At 31.8% G+C, this 23,733-nt stretch overlaps 1 protein-coding gene across 1 annotated transcript in view; it reads right to left on the reverse strand.

Annotated features, from left to right (window-relative positions):
- Positions 1-23,733, reverse strand: part of LOC115888735 (arrestin homolog) — a 355,674-nt gene that overhangs the window by 142,839 nt on the left and 189,102 nt on the right. The window contains exon 6 of the mRNA XM_030908556.1: positions 7,835-7,982. Coding sequence (XP_030764416.1) covers positions 7,835-7,982 — 148 coding nt within the window. The remainder of the gene's footprint in view (positions 1-7,834; positions 7,983-23,733) is intronic.

Raw genomic sequence — 23,733 nt, forward strand, 5'->3', positions numbered from 1 at the left:
GCTTTTACAAGTTCTTAAAAATTTTAGGCGATATTTTCCCAAACTACTCATTTTATATTCCATTCATACTGGTTGGAAAATTCCATTTTGGGAACGCCGGCGACGCTGAAAACGGGCCTTTACTACATCGCATTACATTATATTGAAACTGTTATAAGTAGAGCAAGTGTGAAGGCGAATTTATGGAGCTCGGAGCTAGAACAGGGCTTCTAGGAATGGCAAACATTGCAAAAGGAAACGTCGATGTATAAAAACATCTATTTATCATACTATCGATGTTTTTCAAGATATGAAATAGAATTAAATTAAAATTATTATTTTTTCTCTCTAAAACTTAATCGGTTTAAAACGTTCTACGTCTTCCGATGCCATCTCTCCATGCCTGTCTGTCTCTCCATGCACCGTCTCCGAGAGCTCTTTCCTCCAAAAAAGTGTTAATCCCTTCCTGCCAACTTCTCGGTCTACCCGGTTTTCTTCTTCCTGCAGGTTTCCAGTTTTTGATTTGCTTTGGGATTCTGATTTCTGCCATTTTTTGGACATGTCCGTACCATTATGATATGAGTTGTCTGTTCTTTATCTCGTCCACTATTGTATGCTTAACTTCCATAATCTCTCTTATGCGTTCATTAGTTATTCATTCGAATCTTGATTTGCCTGCTGCTCTCCTTCATAAACCCATATCTGTAGCTTCAAGCATTCGTTTTGTTGTTTTCTTAATTGGGCACACTTCACAGCTATACCGGATGTTGCATCGTCGAGCGGGACATAGGAAATCCCATGTAAATTTTAATGGGGTCAATTATTGGCTTCCCTAATTATTTTAGAGAAAAATTCTATTTAAGTTTATTGAAGAGCACTAAAACCCACATTCAAAAGAATAACTTTAGATATTTTTGATTAGTCCGTTTACGAGTTATCGCCGATTTCTTTTTAAACATTTCTCCTTTCTTATGGCCCTGTATTTACTTATGAGCACCAGTCAAGGTAAAAGATAACTGTCAAATGAAGTTGTCATTTCAGAAATTTATCTATTTAGTGCTTTATTATTATTATTAAAAACTCATACCTACATCGAAAATATTAGCCATGAATTACACTACCGAAGAAAAAGTATTGATGATTAAATGGTATTATCAAGGAAATAGTTATCAAAAGGTGTCGGACATGTTTGCTGCTCTGTATCCGAATAGACCGATACCTGGAAAATCTACAATCGCAAGGAATATCCAGAGATTTGAGACCAAAGGTACCCTAATAAATAACTGCAGATGTGAAGCAAGGCAGGAACAAAGAGAAGATGCAAGAAATGATACCGACTTGGAAGTTTTATTGTGCGTGGAAGAGAACGATGGAAAGATCAGCACAAGGAAACTTGAGGATGAAATAGGAATAGATCACACTACAGCGTTTCGAATTTTGAAACGACATAAATACTATTCCTTCAAATATGAAAAGCACCAAGAGCTACGAGATGGGGACGAAATACGGAGGCAGGCGTTTTGTTTAGATATGATGGAAAGAGCAAACACGGATAGGGAATTTTTAAAAAACATATGTTTCACTGACGAATGCACGTTTACCTTAAATAATGAACCCAATGTTCAAAATTATCGATATTGGAACAAAGAAAACCAACACAGGTTTGTCGAAACAAGGACGCAATATTAGGTAAAGTAAATGTTTGGGCAGGGATATTCGGACACAATATTATCCGGCCATTATTTCTTACGCGAAATTTAAATGCAGAATATTATTTGGAACTACTCGAAAATCATATTTTACCTGCTTTACATGATGCCGCTAGGGAAAATCAGGAAGTTTGGTACCAAATGGATGGCTGCCCGGCACATAGTACCCTGGCTGTTCGAGAATATTTAGACAGTAGTTTATAACCGAAACGTTATTGGCCTAAATCATACAGTAAATTAGCCAGCAAGGTCTCCTGATATTTCGCCAAATGATTTCTTTCTCTGGGGCCATTTAAAAAACAGGATATACAAGGATAAAAAATACCCAAATCTAGACGAGTTAAAAAATGCTATTTCTGCAGAATGCAATAGAATTCCCAATAGTTCCCTTCTTCTAGTCTTAGTTTTTGTTGTTCTCCGATACACATCTCTAATATCAGAGCCAGAAGTTTTAGGAATGGTATATAATACTACTGATACCCAGGGAATAGATGTCATCCACAGAATCAAATCCCTCAAGTGGCAGTGGTTAGGACATTTGGAAAGAAGAACAGGACAAAAATTACAGCATGGTATCCACGAGGAATCAAGAGACCTAGAGGAAGACTACCTATTAATTGCAAGACCGAGACCCAGAGAGTATTGCTCTTGACATCCTAGAGCTTTCCTCGAAGTGGACGGAAAACTTAAAAATGCCAAAGATTTAAAATAAATCTGTTCTGTCGACGTAAAACAGCGTTAGAAAAATGTACATCGATGTTTTGCTGTTGAAATATCGATGTTTTCGAAATATCGATTATTCGTTTACATCCCTAACAGCATTCGACTTTCTTTGTGTAGATGGTAATGGCAAAAAACGAAACTCATAAATAGGCGGGTCGGTTATTATTTCGGCATACATATTTTTGCTCCTAGATGTTTACTAATAAAAAGACCTGTTTTTCAGCAAGTCCTTTTAGTCAATTTTGATATTTTCAAATATAATAGCTATTATTACGGTAAATCTAGAAAGGTTCTAGTCGAAAAAAATACAGAGTAAACAGAGTTTTATTGACCTCAATGTTTTTTTAACTTTCATATTCACAGTAAAAAAAGCTATTTTTGGTAAAATATATTATTTCAATTAGTGTTTTAGACTAATTAGTGTTTAGATTAATTAGTGTTTTTACTTAGTGATTTCTTAAAAACTTATTATACATCTCAATAAATTATTATTAGTTTTATACAGGGTGAGTCTTAAATAAGTGCAAATTTTTTAGGGGTAGTATATTTCAACCCCAGAACACGTCTCAGTTTTTTTTCGCGAAATTTTTTTTTAAATGTTTTGTAAATTTTAGTTAGAAAACATAATGTATTCATAATATGGCAGTATAGGTAGGTGATTAAATTTACAAGCAGGAAAACTCAGAAAAGATTTAGTGGTTTTGAAAATTAAGAAAATTTAAGCAAAAAAACATTTTTTTTTATTTTCAAAGTAAAATACACACACCAGAAAAATCTAGGGATATCATTTTATTAAAGTTAAAAATAAATGTTTTGAATAAACAACCACATATTTGTAGGCCGATTCTTTCTATACTTCGATTGAAACGAAGTAGTCACACTAGTTATTCCTAAATTTGGGATATTTGCAGAAGTGTTTGTGCATTTTTTGTCAAATGTATAAAAAGCACCTAGCATCAATTGTTCGAATTTAACCTTACTGGCTATGTTTTCATGATAACTGACCAGAATTCATTCAAATAACTCTGTTTAGTAGTAGTGGGAACTATCGAATGAATACTATCGAAACATTCGATAGTTGCAATTCATTCGAATAATTCGATAGTTAGTAAGAAAACATTCGTTGAAAACTATTCGAATAAAAATTATCGAATAGATCCGTCATCTGCCTTGAAATATTGTATTCTAGTAATTCGGCAGCAAAAACCATTCATTTATAAAATTCATTCATTTATGAAATTCATTTATTCGTCAGGATCGATTATAATAAAATATTAACTGAATTTTAGTTGTCGACGTAGGTTTCTTTCCGAGAAACCCGACAGCCGTCGGTGGCAATGTGGCAATGCTATGAAAGAAGCCGGCATCTTTGATTTTTTGCGGAGGCAGATATAGATAAGGACACATTATTTTTTTCATTGAGGTGCTAGTATTTACACAGAAAATACGTTATGAAGGGCGCTGTTGCCATATTTTGGTATTAGTTGATATTAGCAAAGAATATTATTGTTTGGCTTTAGTTAGTTAAGGATAGTATGTCTATATATTCTGCATTTTTTTTATTAATATTCTGTTGTTACACTGCAATAATACTTGTTATTTTGGATGTAAGAAAATTATTTTTAATGTTTTTAAGCAAAGACTGGTTTAATATATAATAATAACAGTAATAATTTGTTATACCTAAATAAATAAATGCCTTTATTGTCAAAAAATTTTTCAATTTGTGGACAAAGGTAAACTAACAAACAAAGTAAAAAATAACAAGGTACACAAACAAACAAACAAAAGATAATACAAAACATTATACAAATAATATTGTCAGTCTTATTGTTAAAATAAACATATATAAATGTTTACAATGTCAAAGAACATTATCGAACAACAAAATTATTACTATTAACAACAAAATTTAAAATGATTTAATATAAATATTTTTTTAAGTAGTAGCAAAATATAAACAACAAATTAGATGTCAAAATTATTTATATTAGATCCGATTTAAAAATAATATAGTTTCTAAATTTTTTGGCAACGTTGGTTTATTAATTAATAATAATTACAGAACTAATTTGTTATATTAAAAACAAATTTTAAAATCATGAAATATAAACATTTATTAATTTTCTAAGCATGCAGTGTAACGGAACGAAAATATAAATAAAAAATTAGAAATCAAAATTATTTATATTAGGTGCTTTATATTTCTATTTAAAAATTATATTTACTTTTACTGGCATTTACTTTAAAAATTAAATGAAATATTTCTTCGCAAAAAACTACATGTAAGAGAATTAGCATAAACAAAATACAAACATCGTTAACTTTTTTTTAAAATTGGCACGTGTAAAACTTTCATTTTAATTTTCTCACCCCATAGTTTGAGTTCGATAACCATTTACTTAACCACATTACTTTAATATGATTATTAAGTTCAACTAATTCATATTATTAAAACATCTAAAATACAAATATGTACTTTTAAAATTAATTTAAGTTCATCTCATCTCTCTTAAAAATTGCTACTTCTCAAAATTTCCCATTAAAAAATAGACCATATACCATATAAAATTAAATAATTGAAAGATCGGACTACGGAAAACCACACAACTTTTCGGAAAAATTTTGACCACCTGCACATGCACACAATCGTCAATAAATAAAATTAAAAAATAACTACTATTTTAGTATTTTAACTATTTTAGTAAACGCAAAAATAGCACAGTATTTATACGGTGAAGTTATAAAAATTTGGAAGAACTAATAATGCACTGACGCATACAAAAATCAAACGAATACTAAATTTCATTTATCAAAAGCATTCGATAGTCGTGGCTCAACGATAACCATTTAGTCGCACGGCGAGGTTGTCACATATGCTTTAGTATACAAATGAATGAATGATTTTATTCGAATAAAACCATTCGATAGTTGAAATCATTCATTCATTAACCATTCGATAGTCTAATTCATTCAATAGTTCCCATCGCTACTGTTTAGTATTAAACGACATTATGGAGCGTAGACATCTCAACAGAGACGAAATGCTAAGGGCCATGGGTATGCTCGAAGCTGGAATGCGCCAAATCGACGTAGCTAGAGCATTAAATACAACGCAAAGTGTAATATCGCGATTAAGTGCACGCTACCGTGAAAGTGGTGATGTTGCTGAAAGACACACAGGGCGACATCGCATTACTACCCCTCAGCAAGATAATTTTTTACAATTAAATGCTCGACGCCGACCGACTCTTACAGCACCAGAGCTTAGTTTAATTCTCCAGCAAACACATAATGTAACCGTTAGTCCTGACACTGTTCGCAAAAGATTAAGATAGGCCAACTTAAGAAGCAGACGCCCCTGGAGAGCTCAATCCTTAACGAGATGAAATCGAGAGGTACGATACATGTGGGCTTAAGATCATGTTCAGTGGTCGAATGAACAATGGGCCAATGTTCTCTTCACGGATGAGTCACGCTTTGGAATTCATCCGGATTCGAGAAGGCTTAGGGTATGGAGAGAACCGGGAAATCTTATTCGGTTGGATCATGTTCAGGGAGTGCACCCTTATCAAGGTGGAACAATTATTTTACAAAAAAAGGAGTCCAGCCGAAAGGGAGGAGTCAGTTAAGCCGAAAAACCGATCTCGTTTTTCTTGAAAGGTTTCTAACAGGAATCACATATCGTGATTTAATTCTTGAGCCTGTCGTGTTACCATATGCCAATGATTTTGGGAGAAACTTCATTCTCATGCATGACAATGCACGGCCTCATACAGCCAGAGTGGTAAGTGAGTTTAACATCTAACCTTGGCCGGCACAATCTCCTGACCTCAACCCCATCTAGCACGTATGGGACGCGGTCCAAAGAAGAATTTTGAGAATGGGTATGCCTCGTGAAACTCGTAGGGATCTGGTTCGGGCCGTGAATGCAGCGTGGCAGGCTGTACCTCAAGAAGAGATCGACAACCTGATCAGGAGCATGGAGAGACGATGTAGGGCTGTAATGAACAGTAGAGGAGGCCATACCCTTTATTAAGTAAAAATGGTTTTATCTTTTTTTTTTAATTCACAGTTTAGAATAAAAAAAATGTGTGTATTTTTTTGAGTTCAATAAAAATCAAGGTAAATTTGAAAAATTCGGTAAATTTCGCATTTTTGCTTCCAATACGTCCTCTAAACTATTTGTTTATTTTAATTTTGTTATATCAGAAATGCAAATAATAAAATCACTGACGATGGCTGGATAAAATTGTAATATCCCTAGACTTTTCCGGTGTGTGTATCTCGGATATTTTGGACTTATTTGAAAAACGGTAAAGAGAAATTATGTTTCTTTTATCGAGATCTACCAAACCTGAAAATATTTGCACTTATTTAAAAGTCACCCTATATTAGCAAACACATTTTACACTTCTTGGTAATCAGGTAGAAAATGCATATCATAATTGGTCGAATTATGACATATTGCTATTATTTCAATTTTATTGTGTATATTTACGTATATTTATATTGTACTATTATTTCTTCAGTCTCTGCAGTCTACAAATTATTTAATAGCATTTATACAAACCATTGCATTTTATACAACAGACATTTTATAGAATTTGATAAATATTTATTCTATATTTATTTTTCTCTTAACTTCGAGAACAGATGAATTTTCTTTTGATCCCGAATCTTTGAAAATGCGGTGTGCTTCAGTAAACCAAGAGCATAAAGTAAATATAAAACGTTTTCTTAAGTGGAATCAATTTTGCTATGTTTTTCAAGAGGGAAAATAAGTTTAAAAATACTTACTTTCAGTTGATTGAATACAGAATAATTTTCTTTGAAGAAAAACTTTGAAATATAAATTTGTATAGCTTTTATTGTAAAGTAAATTAAAGAAATATTTTTGTATTTTAAACGCTAAACGTGTTTTTTTAATGCTGATTTTATCGGCAAATGGATAAAACAAATAAATAAAGTTTATAAAAATTAGATATTTTTAATAGCTTCCACTAACATATCATGTATATCCTCCGTTTTTCATATAAAGACTATTAAAAGCTGTCCTATTTTAGGCATGAACACGGTGTAGTCATTTATTATAAAAATAAGTACCACGTATAGTTTTGTATAACAACTGAAAACCAGGGCAGTTTAAAATAACTGTTTTCAAGCACGCTATTTAGGGCTACTTAACATATTAAAGCTTTTTGTTTTCATTTCAGCAATCTTTAACGTCAAATCTATTAATTTAATGTTGATACTTGCCTTACTTTAATCTACACAAGATTTTCTAGACATTTTCTCTTCATTAAAAACTTCTTTAGAATATAATTTGGATAAGGCTGAGAGAAATATATCACATAGAACCTCAACTGTGTAAAAAATATGTGTCTGTTATGTGTAGTATGTTGTATTAAAGTAATACTTACCAACATAAGCTCTAACGTCGTAGCTAGTACCAATTGGAGCACCGTTATACTCCTTTGCTGGTACCAACTGGACGCTTGGTGGTGCCAGGGGTGTTATTTCCATTGTGAATGGGTACGCGTTGGAACCAAGCCGTTTTAAAAGTGCCTCCTGTAAAGAAAACATTTTTTTAACTTAAATATTCTTTTTCAAATGTGATTGACAATATAAGAAAATAATTTTAATGTCTAGGCATAAAAATACGAAAATGTATTATGTGTGTCAAATTCAACGGCGTAACCATAGTTTCTCGATATATAATTACTAACAAGGTATTACTTTTAAATCTTTTATATATATATATATATATATATATATATATATATATATATATATATATATATATATATATATATATATATATTATTTGGAACGTTTGACATTGTTTAAAAAAATACTTGGTGGCATTTGAAAAATAAATAGCATGTTCTATTCGGAGTAAAAATGACTTTTTGTGCATCGCCTGTATGTCAAACGTACAGCCTCACCAAAAAGTATCATTTTTACTCCTAATAAAACCATATTCTATTCTCTAAAGTCACTACATTGTTTATCATTGAGAAATATTCATCAAACGAAAATATCCTCTGTAATTACAATATTTATTAGAATAACGTAATTGGAAATTCCTCTCAATAAGGCTTTTTATTGGACTCGAACCCTTTGACTAAAAATTGTAATTAAAAAGAACGATAAAGTAATACTTAAGAAAGATAAAAGTTTAAAGAGTAAGACGAGAAAATGGTAATTAACAAAAAAAGATCTCGCAATTTTTGTAATCTCTTCATAAAAGACCGACGAAACCCTTTTTAAGAGAGCGATGGTAAAAATAGAACCAAATTTAATTGCTTGAATAATTTAAGGTTTATTTCCAAAGTTTCAATATAAATATACTATTTTAATTTTATAACAGTTTTCCAATGTAGAATCATAGAATAGCTAGAACATAAATAGTAATATAAAATATATATTTAAACCAAACTTCAATTCAAAAAAATTTACGTCATAAAATTACAAATAAAACATATATGGATATTGCAGAACAAAGGCGTATCTAGAAAATTTTACAAAAGGAAAACTGTAAATCGATAAAATCATGTTATAAATCATAAAATCAAGAGTTATAAAATATTAAATATTAAATACTAGACCTTTAACCAGTGTGTGAGATGATCAAAATTTTAAAATTCAAAATTGTTCATGATTAAACATCAACAAAAAAGTCGTTTACCGCATATAGGGCTCTCTCCAGTAAGTATGATTTCAGAGCTTTGCGAAATGCGGGAAAGAATGAAAGTGACTTGATATTCGAAGGCAAATGATTGTACATTTTCTTGGCATTGTACAGTAGTGAGCCCTTAACTAGTTCTGAGCTCGGGGTTGGCAGATAAATATCGTGCTCCGCATTTCTAAGTGGATAGTTGTGAGAAGGCCTTTCCGGAATAGAGAATATGTGCTTGCGGATTAAGCAAACGGATTCAAAAATGAATAAGGAAGGAAGAGTGAGTATTTTGAAATGTTTAAAGAAAAAGAAATTCTGGCAGTGAGTTCTCTGTTAAAAAATTATTTGGAAAGTTTGAAAAAAATAGCATGTTCTATTCGTAGTAAAAATGACTTAGGGTGTATTCCGTTGCTTACCTTCGTTATGGTTTCATGTTCAGTTTCTATCGGTTTCCTGAAAGTTTTCTTATTACGGAACACGGTTCCTGAAAAATTCAGTTATAACTGTCACCAAACTAACCAGCGCGAGAAGGCTGATTTTTCTGGTTTTGTTTGTCAATCACTGTCATTTATGTGACAGAAATCGAGCAAATATTGGAAGTTCTAGTGAAATTCTCATTTAATTTCTAAAATTTGGAATAATATTTTGTATTCACATCCAAAAGCAATGGGGGTAGACAGTAAAGGTAAATAAATTTCATTAACTAAATAGAATTACTGTTTAGGACCATTTAAATTTATCATCCAGCCATTGTCTCTTAATGTCAGGAACATTTCAAGAAAACATGAAAAAAAAGACAAGTAATCGTGAATGTTTCGTAAGCTATAAAAATATAAATATTGAATAGATTTGTTTATTTATTATTGATCTGTTTTAATATTGGACCTGCAGTAATAATCTTCACTTGAGCTGTCTAACGAGTTTAACAGTTTATCAATAAAGTACTTTTCAATATTAAACTCCATTGAAAAGAAGAAGCAAACGCAAAAGCAGAGAATAGGTACATTAAAAATGCATAAAAGATAAATTTTATAATAGAGGTATTGAAATTTAGAAAACGTCAACATTTGACGTTTCCAGCATTTTACCAAACCGTTCCGTATCAAACCGATGTTTTTTAGGAACCGCTCTTTACCGTAGTTTACCGATCTCGTTCGCCTGGTTTTGCAACGCAATACAGCCTTAGTGAGTACAAAAAAGTATGTACAAAAAGGTGAAAAAAGCATTAAAACTAGTAGTAGTTTTACTCATCTGCTGATGATAGTAACATGCTTAGCGAAAGGCACGTCCAGTGCAAAAGTAAAGTGTTTTGGTGTATTGTGTTGAGTTAGTGTTGGCCCTATTTTGTTTCTGGTGTTTATCAACGACATTGCAAATCTAGACATTAGCGGTAAAATCTGCCTCTTTGCGGACGATACTAGTTTCACTTGGAGCGGCCCAGATGTTACGGCACTATATAATACTATATCCAGTGACTTACGCACCATTAAATCTTGGTGCGATTCTAATCTCCTATGCCTCAACCTTTCAAAAACTAAAGTTTTGTCATGTAAAAGTACTATACAACCTTTTGTACTTAATAACACCACTATTGACGTCGTGGACTCTGTGAGATTCTTAGGATTTGTAGTAGACAACTCGTTAAAATGGGACTTGCACATCGAAACCTTATCAAAGAAACTAAGCTCTGCCTGTTTTGTTTGCGCTAAGATCAGTTTCTAAGGAACTTAACTCATCAACCTCTAGAATGGTCTATTATGCCCTTTTTGAGTCGCATCTTCGTTATGCCCTTGCATTCTGCTGTACTTGCTGCGCGACAAAATTTGATCGTATTTTCAAACTTCAAAAGAGAACAGTTCGATACTTATTGGGACTAAACAGTAGAACTCACTGTCAGAATTTCTTTCAAAATTTCAAAATACTGACTTTTCCTTCCTTATTCATTTTTGAATCTGTTTGCTTAATCCGCAAGCACATATTCTCTATTCCGGAAAGGCCTTATCCACTTAGGAATGCGGAGCACGATATTTATCTGCCAACCCCGAGCTCAGAACTAGTTAAGGGCTCAATACTGTACAATGCCAAGAAAATGTACAATCATTTGCCTTCGAATATCAAGTCACTTTCATTCTTTCCCGCATTTCGCAAAGCTCTGAAATCATACTTACTGGAGAAAGCCCTATATGCGGTAAACGACTTTTTTGTTGATGTTTAATCATGAACAATTTAGAATTTTAATTTTAATATTTTGATCATCTCACACACTGGTTAAAGGTCTAGTATTTAATATTTAATATTTTATAACTCTTGATTTTATGATATATAACATGATTTTATCCATTTACAGTTTTCCTTTAGTAAAATTTTCTAGATACGTTCAAAAAAATTTTTTTTAAATTGATTTGTATTGTATGAATTTTTTTTTATTTGTATATTTCTTTTTGTGCTTTTTTGTTTTGTGAATGCTTTGTCGATGAAGCTGTTTTGGCTTTTTGTACAATAAAGCGTTGTTTTTTTATATATTTTGCAATATTATTAAACTAAATTTAGAAATTTAAATTAAGGATAATTTTTTTACCATTTTTTAAAAATTCTTAGGGATAATGAAAATAACTTCTGAATATTAAAAGTTTCTCAGGGATAATGATAATCACTTCTGAATATGATCTTGGCACATTTCCAATACCATCGGCGTGTCTGTAATACCTCGTCTATCCCAACCTTGACCCACAGACACTTTATGCCGTTTTGCCCTGACGCAATTTTCCCAGATTTGCTCGACGAAAAAACTTTTCAGATTATTTTAATTTTTCGAACGAATCGCGTGCTAAAGCCAGCTAAAAATTCGCTGATATATGGCCAGTAAAACACTCACTTCTCTGTAGGTGATTTAGTATGAAAATTCGCAGCAAAAATACAGATTAAATGGCTTTTTCAGTTTAATATGATTTGATTTAATGGGCATTGTCTCTTTTTACTGGAAATTTTAATACGAATTTTTGTATTTAACAATATATTTGATAAATTTTATTGAACAATGTATGAAATAGTATACCGGGTGTGTCTTGAAAGTGGCTCACCCCACAAAGGCAAAGACGTGCGAATCATAATTCAGCGAATTATGAAAACCTGTAAAACCTGTAAATATCGATATCATTATGTTAACTTTTTTTTTTGTTTTTATATTGTTACCATTGCACAGTGGTTCCCCTTAATTAGCTGCGTGGTCATAACTGTTAGATATCTAGATATAGCTTGACTTTTTTAATAGAAATTGATAACAAATGCTAAATAAATGTATATAAAAAACTTAATGTAGTACGTATTAAAAAAATTGGGCCCAGTTCGTGTGATTTGCATTTTAAGTTCTAACTATTCGGAAAGGTATACAGATTATATTTGCACATATGTACATGTTTTTTTCATATTGAAGAGGTCAAATTTATTTTAAATGTTGAAAAAATAAAAGAGACAGTTGTTTCATTTTATAAATACAATTTTATTGTCAATTGATATACAGTGTGTCCACGAAATAAGTTGACACGAAGAAGAAAAAATAAGTTACGTTTATTTTAAGACAAAGGGTCAATCTTTAACCACCCAGCCAGTGGCAATTAATTTATATGTAATATACTTTAAGCAACAAGTATAATCATGCCGTTTAAGAGGATTTGAAAGGGAAAGTAGTTAAAAGTCTTAAATAGTGACAAGCAAAAATGTAAAAATACTATTTTTGTTGCCTTCAAATAAATTAATTTCAATTACTACCTTATACAGAGTGTCCAAAAATTGATATTAAATAATGACTAGCTTTAAACGGCAATGAATTTAAATGGAGCACCCTATATATTTTACGTGAATTAGATGCACAATGTAATTGTCTATCAAATTGTATTATACCATTTTTTACCCATCTCTTCAAGTTTTCGTAGAAAATGCATTTTCTTATAATTTAAACCTCATTTATCACTATATCCATGGAATATAGACATTTTAGATTATTTTTAAAGATGTAACAAATTTTCAAAAAGTACAGATACTAATATTGTCGCTTATTTCATTAAAAAAATTTAATTTTATTTGTCTTGTTATGAGCTTTCGAAAAATATATCCTATACTTGTTTCCATAAACAAGATACATTAATTAATTAAGTTTATGACATAGGCGGCTGATTTACATGAGATAATCAAAACAATCGAGTCGACGTAAAATTTTGGTTATTGTCTATTCTACGCTAGTTTCTGTGTGTGAAATTACGTATAGGACAAGTTATAAAAATATCAATATCTCTGACTGACAGCGCGTTATCTGCGAGTGTGAGAAAAAATAAATTGCCATAAACTGATATTACTTAGGTTTAATTAAGTGCAAAAAATAAAAAAAAAACAATTCTTTTTATCTTCTTGTCGAACGTCCATTACAGAAAAGGCAACAGCTTTTGTCAATTTTAATAAAAATAAGTAATTAATTGGCGTTATCTGAAAACTGTTTATGTCAGCTTGATACCAGTAGCAAAAAGGTGACATTTCTAATAAAAAAGCGCTACACTAGGCTTACTTGATTTCGTTATTTATTATGTATCGTTTACAGGGGAATATAAGAAAAGTATTATTAACAGAGTTTCATGCAAACATTTTGAAATTAATATTTCTAAGTAATGACCTATCTGGGAACCACTGTGCATTGCCTTTATATACTATACCGGGTGTTTTCCAAAAGTGTTTCGCTTCTATAACTTTTTTATTTTTTTAATTAAAAGAAACGAGATTTGGTATGTTAGTATATGACATAAATTAGGATTGATTGACGTATTCAATTGTTTTTGGTCACTTCCTGTTTCACCGGACACGATGACAACTTCTGATTTCTAAATGGCACCCTCGGTATATTTCTACTTTATTCGATAGAAAATGACAATAGAATGACATAGCATATGTCAACTTTTGATGTTTTCGATTAAAAACAAATCATATTTTAAATTTCAATCCATGGCTGTTTTAAAAACAACAATTTTTAAACAAAGAGCTTTGGAAAAATAGTTTTGATCGTTGCCCAAATCGTAATTTTAATCATATCTCAATTTTTTTCAAATGGAACGAGGGTGGCTCATTAGCATATTTAGAAAAAGCATTTTTTACGAATAATTTGGTACCAGACACTTGGTATTTCGAGTCAAATTGTCGTTATGAACCGCTTGTTACAATTTCAAATAAACCATATGCGAAAATGTCAACTTTTGACATTTTCGCAAGTATCATAGTGACAGTAAAGTAAGTTAATAATTTTTTATATATTTTCTCTAAGTATATTTTATTGGTCAAAATACATTCTACTTGACATTTCCTCTAAATAAACTCATGCATTTAATTCTATAATAAATTTATATTTTGTATATGATGTTTTAATGATCTTCGATACCTAAAACGTCCCTAGCCGCAACCCTCTAAACCAGGGTCGCAACCATATGTCATTCTATTCAGAGTGTCATTTGCTATCGAATAAAGTAAAAAAATACCGAGGGTGCCATTTAAAAATCGAAAGTTATAGTAATTTCCGGTGAAGCAGGAAGTGACCAAAAACAATGGAATATGTCAATCAATCCTAATTTATGTCATAAACTAACAAACCAAATCTTGTTTTTTTATCTAAAAAACTAAAAAAGTTATAGGGGTGAGCCACTTTTGAGACGCACCCGGTATTGGATACCTTCGAACAAACATGTTTTTGGAATAAAACTAAATTATGATACCGTAAAATGCGACTTATTTTTTCTAGAAAATAACATTAAAATCCTGAATTTCAGTTACTTCTCTTTCTAAAGGCTGTTCGAGTTTATCAACCTGTAGCTTCAGGGCTGCCTTGACCCAACTGATATTTCACTCGGTCTTATCTCCTGATATAATAGCCCTAGAGCTATTCTCTAATGCTTTTGTTCCTTCCTTTTTTGTTATCGACCCCTTAAAAAACGACAGACATTTCGCTCATCTGTGCTTAATGACTTCGGAGATGATCGATGAAAGTGAAATGCCAAAAGAAATAAAAGATTTCAAAGGGAATTGAAAGAAAAGAATTGGAGGTATCTTAGTCTCGGATAGTTAGTCGGACAGAAAATAAAAGTACTTTTATTCAACAGCCATTACTCACTGGATAAAATTTTGTATGGCACTCACGTGTTATAACATATAAGTCACTTGAGAAAATTACCATTATTATTTGAGATTACTGTAACAAATAACTCCGTTTTTTTCTGAAGTTTTTCTTATACACGGTTTTAAGACCGATATACTCGTCTTTGCAGTGGTAGAAACCCCGCTAAATAAGCGAAATAAATCTTCTCTGACAAATGAACATTTCTTTGCTGCCTTGCGGGAGTGTCTCCCTTAAGTGGAACTTTTTCTACTTATAAAAGTCCGAAACTTGATAGGATAGCTGCCGGCTATTTCGTCAGTTAATACTTGCGAACGTTTTGCTGTTTGTTGGGAGTAATCTATATTAAAAAAAGCTCAAACAAATGCGAGGGTTCCGTTTAAAGACTATATTTTTTATGATTTAATTATAAATGTATAGTTTTCAGATTTTTTGCTATACTTGTAGTATAGATATAGACGATGTTACTTGGTCAAATTTCTTGGATCAAACCACTGGATCTTTCCTGGATTTTCTTCCTTTTAAATTTAGTCTACTACCTATGTTGCCATTTTATCGAGATATTATGTTTTGAAGAAGGGAACTCCAAGAAAGATATACATAGTAGAGTTCAACAAGGTAAGAAAGTAATCGGTCTCTTAAACCCTCTCCTGTGGTCAAATAAAACATCCATCCAAACAAAGATAAGGATTTACAAAGCAATCGTAGAACCAATTTTAACATACGGTACCGAATGCTGGCAATTTTCAGCAAAAGAAAGAAGGATGGTCGAGTCAGTGGAGATGGACTTTCTCAGAAGAGCATGTCGCATATCAAGGATGGAACGCATTAGAAATGAGGAGATCAGGCAAAGAACAAGGCGAATATATACCAGCAACATCGAATCGAGACAGCATCGAATCGAGACAGCTACTATGGTATGGGCACGTAAAAAGAATGGGAGGGGAAAGATGGCCAAAAAGGGCAATGGAGTATCGTCCTCAAAGCAGAAGGAAAAGAGGAAGACCTACAACTACGTGGTTAGATGGAGTAGACCAGTATATGAGAGACAGAGCTATTAACCAGGAAGAATGGCAAAATCGAGCAATATGGAGGTCGAAATGCGGGATGCGGCAGAAGCTGTAGGACTCCCGCTTTATATACAGGGTGATTCCTGTAAGTCGGTCATGCTTTCGAGGAATGATAGGGGACGTCAAAATATTAATTTTGATATAGCACACTATGGGTCGGAAATGCCTCTTACGCAATACAGGGTGTTAAAGTTTTTGAAAAATTAAAGATATTTTTTAATAGTTTTTGAACAGTTGAAGGTATTGTTATAAAATTTTATTATAGGAGTCTGCCTAACAGAGGCACTTTAAATGTAAAAAGAGGAGGTTTTAGTTTCAACCAGTGGCGTAGCTGTGATACGCATTAGGTAATATTTTCAAAAAAAAAATAGTACGCCACTGATAAAAATAAAAATTTCGGAGCTTTGTTATTTACTCGGTTTATTTCCAAGAAAAAATGTCTCTTGCAACTTTCTCCTATCTAACACCATTTTGTCACAATTTAAAAATAAATATTTTTTTAATGAGAACCTTAAATATGCGAATTATTATAACTACCTTAAAACTACGAATTTTATTATTAACAATAAAGAAAAATTCTAGTTTTAAATTTATAATTTTTTAAAAATGTATTTAGAGCTAATAATAAAAAGTACTTATCCAAGATGAAGGGAGCTAACGATGCACATGTGTTTCTGCCCTCTAGTTAGATAGGAGAAAGTTGCAAGAGACATTTTTTCTTGGAAATAAACCGAGTAAATAAAAAAACTCCGAAATTTTTTTTCAATCAGTGGCGTACTATTTTTTTTTTGAAAAAATTACCTGATGCGTATCACATCTACGCCACTTGTTGAAACTAAAACCTCTTCTTTCTACATTTAAAGTGTCTCTGTTTGGTAGATTCCTACATTGAAATTTTATAACGATACCTTCAACTGTTAAAAAACTATTAAAGAATATCTTTAATTTTTCAAAAACTTTAACACCCTGTATCTTGCGTAAGATGCATTTCCGACCCATAGTGTGCTATATCAAAATTAATATTTTGACGTCCCCTATCATTCCTCGAAAGCATGACCGACTTACAGGAGTCACCCTGTATATATTATGTTTTTTAATTTAAAATAAAAAAAATCCAAAAACATTTTCAAAAAATTTCAAAGTTAAAAAAAAATTCGCGCAAAATACATAGACGGGTTTCTGGGGTCGAAATATACTAGCCCTAAAAGTATTTGCACTCATTTAAGAGTCACCCTGTATTAAAAAACACATTTTACAGTTCTTGGTAACAAGGTAGAAAATGCGTCTCGTAGTTGGCCGAATTATGAAAATCACTATAACATAATTTTTCTTATTTTTCTATTACTAATAAATTAATTTCTTACCGTGTGTCGACCGAAAAAACGGTCAATTGTTGCGGACCGGTGTGGACTCGACCTAACCTAACTATATGGCCCGCCCTCGGATGACCTTAACATCGCATTAAAGAACAGACAGCGTAATGATTCATTCGAAGATTCGAGAAGCATCGAGTTCTACTGGAATGGAGTAGTACATACGAGAACAATCGAAGCCTTCTCTATGCACCTAACGATCTATGGACTATTCTAGAGACCTTTAGCTGTAGGTATAAAAGCCGGCGACTGTGGCCTAAAGAGGGCAGTTATAAATAGACGAGTGCAGTTATAATTGACGCGCTAAAATTCAAAATAAATTCTTAGTTATAAATCGTTTGTAAATAGTTCTATAAGTCTTTTATCGTTATTCTTTTTGTTAATTAGTGTTAAAATAGTGTTTAAACAAATTGTGACTTTCTATCCACACGGAACCGACGAAAAACGTAACATTATGAAAAGGAATACAACATCTTTCAAAAATGGAAGCAATTAAAAAGTGTGCGAGAAGAAATAAAGTTTTTAACCTATCCTCGCTGTTAAAGTATCATTTAATCTACCCTTGTGTTTAAAGTACTATTTTATCTACTATTTTTGATAGATATAAGGCAATTTTAACAGTTTCTATGGAAAAAAATATACATTCTAGCTCTACTATTTATACACATTACTTTTCCTAATAAAATATACAGTGTGACCCACTCAAGACCGGGCACCCTCCATAAAATCTGTGTTTATAGTCCGATTTTTATGATTTCTTTTTCAAATATAAAGTTTCAAAAAATGTACTTTAGGGCTCAATGTCATGTTATTTCACAAAAAACAAGGCCTACTTAATAAAGTTTTTGTGGTGAAAAATTTGCAAAATCATATTAGCGATTTTTTTTTCAAAAAATTTGAGTACACCCCTACATTCGGCATCCCCCAAAACAGTTCTGTACCAAATTTCGTTTAAAAATATTAATTATTAATAATTCTGCAGTTAAATTAAATAATTCCCTATTTTTGCCAATTTAACGATGAGTTATCAAGTAACCCTTAAAAAAAACAATCCACGACAACGAGTTTTATTACAAACAATGATAAAAATACTACAAGCAACACAATAACCGAATAATAAGTTAAGAAAACATATTCAAATAATTCTAGTTGCTTCTACCAGCTCTCCATTCAGTTCAATACATTTGTCGCATCTTTTCTTAGATTAACAGTTACATTCTAAGCTGCTGTGGTGTAATATTTGCAGAAGCCTCTGTAATTCTAATACGTAATTCATCTACAGATTGAGGTCTAGACTTGTAAACTTGTTGCTTTAAGAAACCCCAAAGAAAGAAATCAAGGGGTGTTAGGTCCGGGGATCTCGGTGGCCACTCAATTAGCGGGCTATTTCGACCTATCCACTTATTTTCAAAATTTTCATTTAACCATTTCCTGACAACTGCCGCGTTATGCACAGGTGATCCGTCCTATTGAAATTAAATTGAATTGTGGATTGTTTTTTTCAAGGGTTACGTGATAACTCATCGTTAAATTGGCAAAAATAGGGAATTATTTAATTTAACTGCAGAATTATTAATAATTAATATTTTTAAACGAAATTTGGTACAGAACTGTTTTGGGGGATGCCGAATGTAGGGGTGTACTCAAATTTTTTGAAAAAAAATCGCTAATATGATTTTGCAAATTTTTCACCACAAAAACTTTATTAAGTAGGCCTTGTTTTTTGCGAAATAACATGACATTGAGCCCTAAAGTACATTTTTTGAAACTTTATATTTGAAAAAAAAATCATCAAAATCGGACTATAAACACAGATTTTATGGAAGGTGCCCGGTCTTGAGTGGGTCACACTGTATGTGACCTAATTACCTCAGTAATTAAATAACATTCGTTTCTCTTATATATCCGCAGCCAATTTTCTTTTTTGCCACTTTAATAAAAAAATATAACGGTCTTTTTTACTTTATTTATTTGTTTTACTGTGGTTGTTGCAGGACCGAAAGCATCAACTAAATGAAACAAATTCTTTCTTACAAATGAACGGCATTTTTCCCTTAAGCACAAAGGCGTGTTTTCTTTAAGCGAAAGAACTTTTTGCCGTTCATAAAAGAAACTCTTAGAATTGAGGAGAATACTTGCTGGTTATTTTACCGAAGTAGCCAGCGTGTGTTTTATGACCTTATATTTTCTAACGTAAGGTTTAGTATTTTTTACCACCTTCTTGGTATGAAACAGTCCAATGAGTATGAAAAATAATAATTATTCTTATAATTTTTTTAACTGTCAGTCAATGATAACTCTTAAAATTGCCTTATATCTATCAAAAATAGTAGATAAAATAGTACTTTAACCGCAAAGGTAGATTAAATGATACTTTAACAGCGAGGATAGGTTAAAAATGTATTTCTTCTCGCACGTTTTTTTATTGCTTCCATTTTTGAAAATTTTTGTATTCCTTTTCATAAGTTATTCGGGATTTAAATGGAAGTAATTTGGATATGGCGTTTGTCGCCTCAGCCTGAATATTTGTTGGTAATTTACTTATTTCCGAGCTTATTTCGTTTTTAGCCATTTCTTGCTCCAATTCAATCAGCAATCGACACGAAAGAGAATTAAAAAATATTGACTCAAAACTGACAACTGAAGAGACAGCTTTATTTATTTGTCAAATTACATAGAAACCAACGCCAACCCAGCACAATATTTTTCTACTGGTAATAAATTCCTTGAAATAATAATTTCTATAAAATACCATTTTATCGTCTTGTATAAAAAATAACTAAAAGTCTATAATATTTTTTTTTGAATTAATAAGAAACATTTTATACCATATTTGTTTATTTGAATCTACAAAAATATACGGCAAAACTCCGTAGGTATATTTCTGAGTTATAATTATTAGACAGAAAACATATTCGGTTACTTGTAGGCTCTCCATACAGTTTTTGGTTTAATTTTATTAAAGGCAATTTAGAAAATGTTTACTTTAACAGCAAATTAGTTTGATTAATTAATTTAATTATCTCCGAAAAGGGCGAACAGTTTCAGGTTATTAATTAAACGGCACCGAAAACTAAGAAATTAATTGTCGCTAGGTATTAGTCTGGAGAATTTAATAGCCGTAATTTACATATCATACCGTGTGTAGGGAATTTTGTTTAAATACTCTCAAAAACAAAAAAAAAACGCAACGGAGAAAATTTTGGGCTAATTTAAAGTGTTTTATTTTTGTTATTTATTAAACACCCTGTGCAATAATTTCTTGTGTAAATTTTCCTAAAATATAATTTTACTAATAATTAAAAAATACCCTTATTGTACTGTTACTAAACAAACAAAGTAAACAAACAAGGTACACAAACAAACAAACAAAAGATAATACAAAACATTATACAAATAACATTGCCAGTCTTATTGTTTAAAATAAACATTTATAAATGTTTACAATATCAAAGAATAAAAAAATAAAAATAATGTTGAAAAATATTTAGTTAGTTTATCCCTTAAGTACTAGCATATTGAAATAGTCGCGCCTATACTAACAGACTGTCTGAGAGACGCATTAAAAAAATACATATTTTGTTTGTGTCTAACAGATTTTTTGTAAGTGGAGTGAATCATTAGCATTAAAACTACAGGAAAAAAATATCTAATACTTATATTATGCAAACATGTTTTATATTATTGAAATAAAAGTACTAGTTTTGGATTTTTGACATATCTTTGTTTCTCATTGAGATAGAAAAAAAAAACGAAAGGAAAATGAAAAACTATATTTATTATTATATTTAGTATATAAAAACCTATCTATTAAGCACAAAAAAGCAAAAGAAAATATAAAGAATAAAAAAATGACAATGCCTAAAGATGGGCTTGTTCCCTACACACTTTTTGCGCATTCCAAATTGTTCTCTTCATTTTCTTCGATATTAGTCTACTGATCGTTCACATCCATATTTTCGTCATCTATAACAAAACATACACAGCTACATACCTTTAGATATTAGTTAAAAACCGTTTTTTTACCTTCTAATTCGAATTCAGAATTATGATCGCTGTCTATAGCAAAATTTTCGCCACATTCGGATGCTATGTCACTATTTTGCTATTATCGCTGCTAATCTCTTCATACCACTTTAGAAGAGTATTCTTGTAATTTTGCTCGCCATACATCACGTGTTTTGAGCTATTAGGTGCTTGATTCATTGCACAAATTGGAAAAAAAAAGCTTACGTTAACACTAACACTCGTCTGTCAGACGGCATCGACAGTTTAAACTAAAATATTTTGAAAACTACACACTTTCGCAAATTGCCCTGCCGGCTTTTAACTTGTTTTGATGCGTATTGAAATTACATAGTTGGATGATAATTAGAAACGGAGGGGAGTGGAGATGTCATATGTCCAGCTAGTCCGTTGCGTCTGTTAGACGGGGTGTTAGTACTTAAGGGTTATAGTAAATATCAATGTCCTCTAAGTAAATTTATTTCGATGTTATTGGTAAATATAGCAAACATTAGACCAGTGTTTACAAGATCAAATTCTATTATCAAAATATAAGTCATTTACGGCGTAGAAAGCCTTGTCTAGTAAATAAGAGTACAATGCTTTGCCAAATGAAGAAAATGATGTTATGGATTTGATTTCAAATTGCAGGTGATTGTGCATTTTTTTCGAGTTGTATAATATTGAACTTTTAACTAACTCTGAGCGTGGGGTAGGCAGATAAAGATCTTGCTCCGCGTTCCTGAGTGGATAAGAAGTGTGAGATGGCCTTTCTTGAGAAGCTGATACATGCTTACGTATTAGGCAAACGGATTCAAATATAAATAAGGAAGAGTTAATATTTTTAATTTTTTAAAAAAGTCCTGGCAATGAGTTCTGGCTGTTTAGTCCCAGCGAATATCGAACAGCTCTCTTCTGGAGCTTGGAAATGCGGTCAAATTGAGTCGCACAACACGTACCCCAGAATGGAAAGGTTTACCTGAGATGTGACTCAAAAAGTACATAATAAACAGTTCTAGCCACTGACAAGTTAAGCTCCTTAGAAACAGATCTTAATGCAAAACAGGCAGAGCTTAATTTTTTCGACAAAGCTTCGATATGCATGTCCCATTTCAGAGAATTGTCTACAACAAGCCCTAAGAATTTTACAGATTTTACGACGTCAATGGTGGTGCTGTTAAGTACAAAAGGCTGCAGCGAGTTTTTATACTAGTTATTGTATGTCCTCTTGAAAAGTAAAAATTACGATACTTACTGTATCCAAAACGACATAACAGAGGGGTCAAAAATGCCTTTAGTTGCTTCTAAAGGAGGATGGTACGACTGTGCTCCACTTGGCAACATTGACAGACTATAAGTAATCCCAAGAAACCCTCCTTACTAATCAAGGTACCTACTATTCGAAACGAAAATTAAATTAAAAATGTATTAACCCTATTAAAGCAACAAAGAAGCCATCAGGGTTCAATTTTATTTTAATGCCTGCCATTTCAAAAAATAAACTGCGAAATAGATTAAATAAAAAAGGTAGAATTCGCGCTCCCGATTTTACATTTCTTCTGCCAAATTGCCCTTCGTTTTGTCGTCTGTCCTTTTGTCCCATGCCTTCTAGGTTCGGACAAAAGCGTTTTGATTAGACGGCTTAATAAAAAATGCGAAAATTCGAGCCATAAACGCGAAAATGACTTTTTTTCTTTCAAACGGCGATAAAGAAAAATAAAATTTGCTTTGTCGAGAGTTTATTTTCCAACAAATAGTATGCATTTGGAAGGATAAATTTTAATGAGCTACAGATGCAAAAGATTTGCGAGTTATATTCTTTTTTTCCATAGCAACTATTAAAATTGCATTATATCTTGCACACTTATTCGCACTCAAAGAGGTCCTAAAAAGAACATTGTTCAACTGCAAGGTCTACTAGTACTGGAAACCCTATTCTCATACGAATCTGGTCTCAAAATAAGAAAAAAGGTTTTCTTATTGACACCAACATTCACTCTGCCGTGTCACTAGGCCCTTCAAGCTCAAGGGACCCGGCCAGGTA

This window comes from Sitophilus oryzae, unplaced genomic scaffold (assembly GCF_002938485.1).
Source record: "Sitophilus oryzae breed Bouriz unplaced genomic scaffold, Soryzae_2.0 scaffold_808_pilon_pilon, whole genome shotgun sequence".
Taxonomy (NCBI): domain Eukaryota; kingdom Metazoa; phylum Arthropoda; class Insecta; order Coleoptera; family Curculionidae; genus Sitophilus; species Sitophilus oryzae.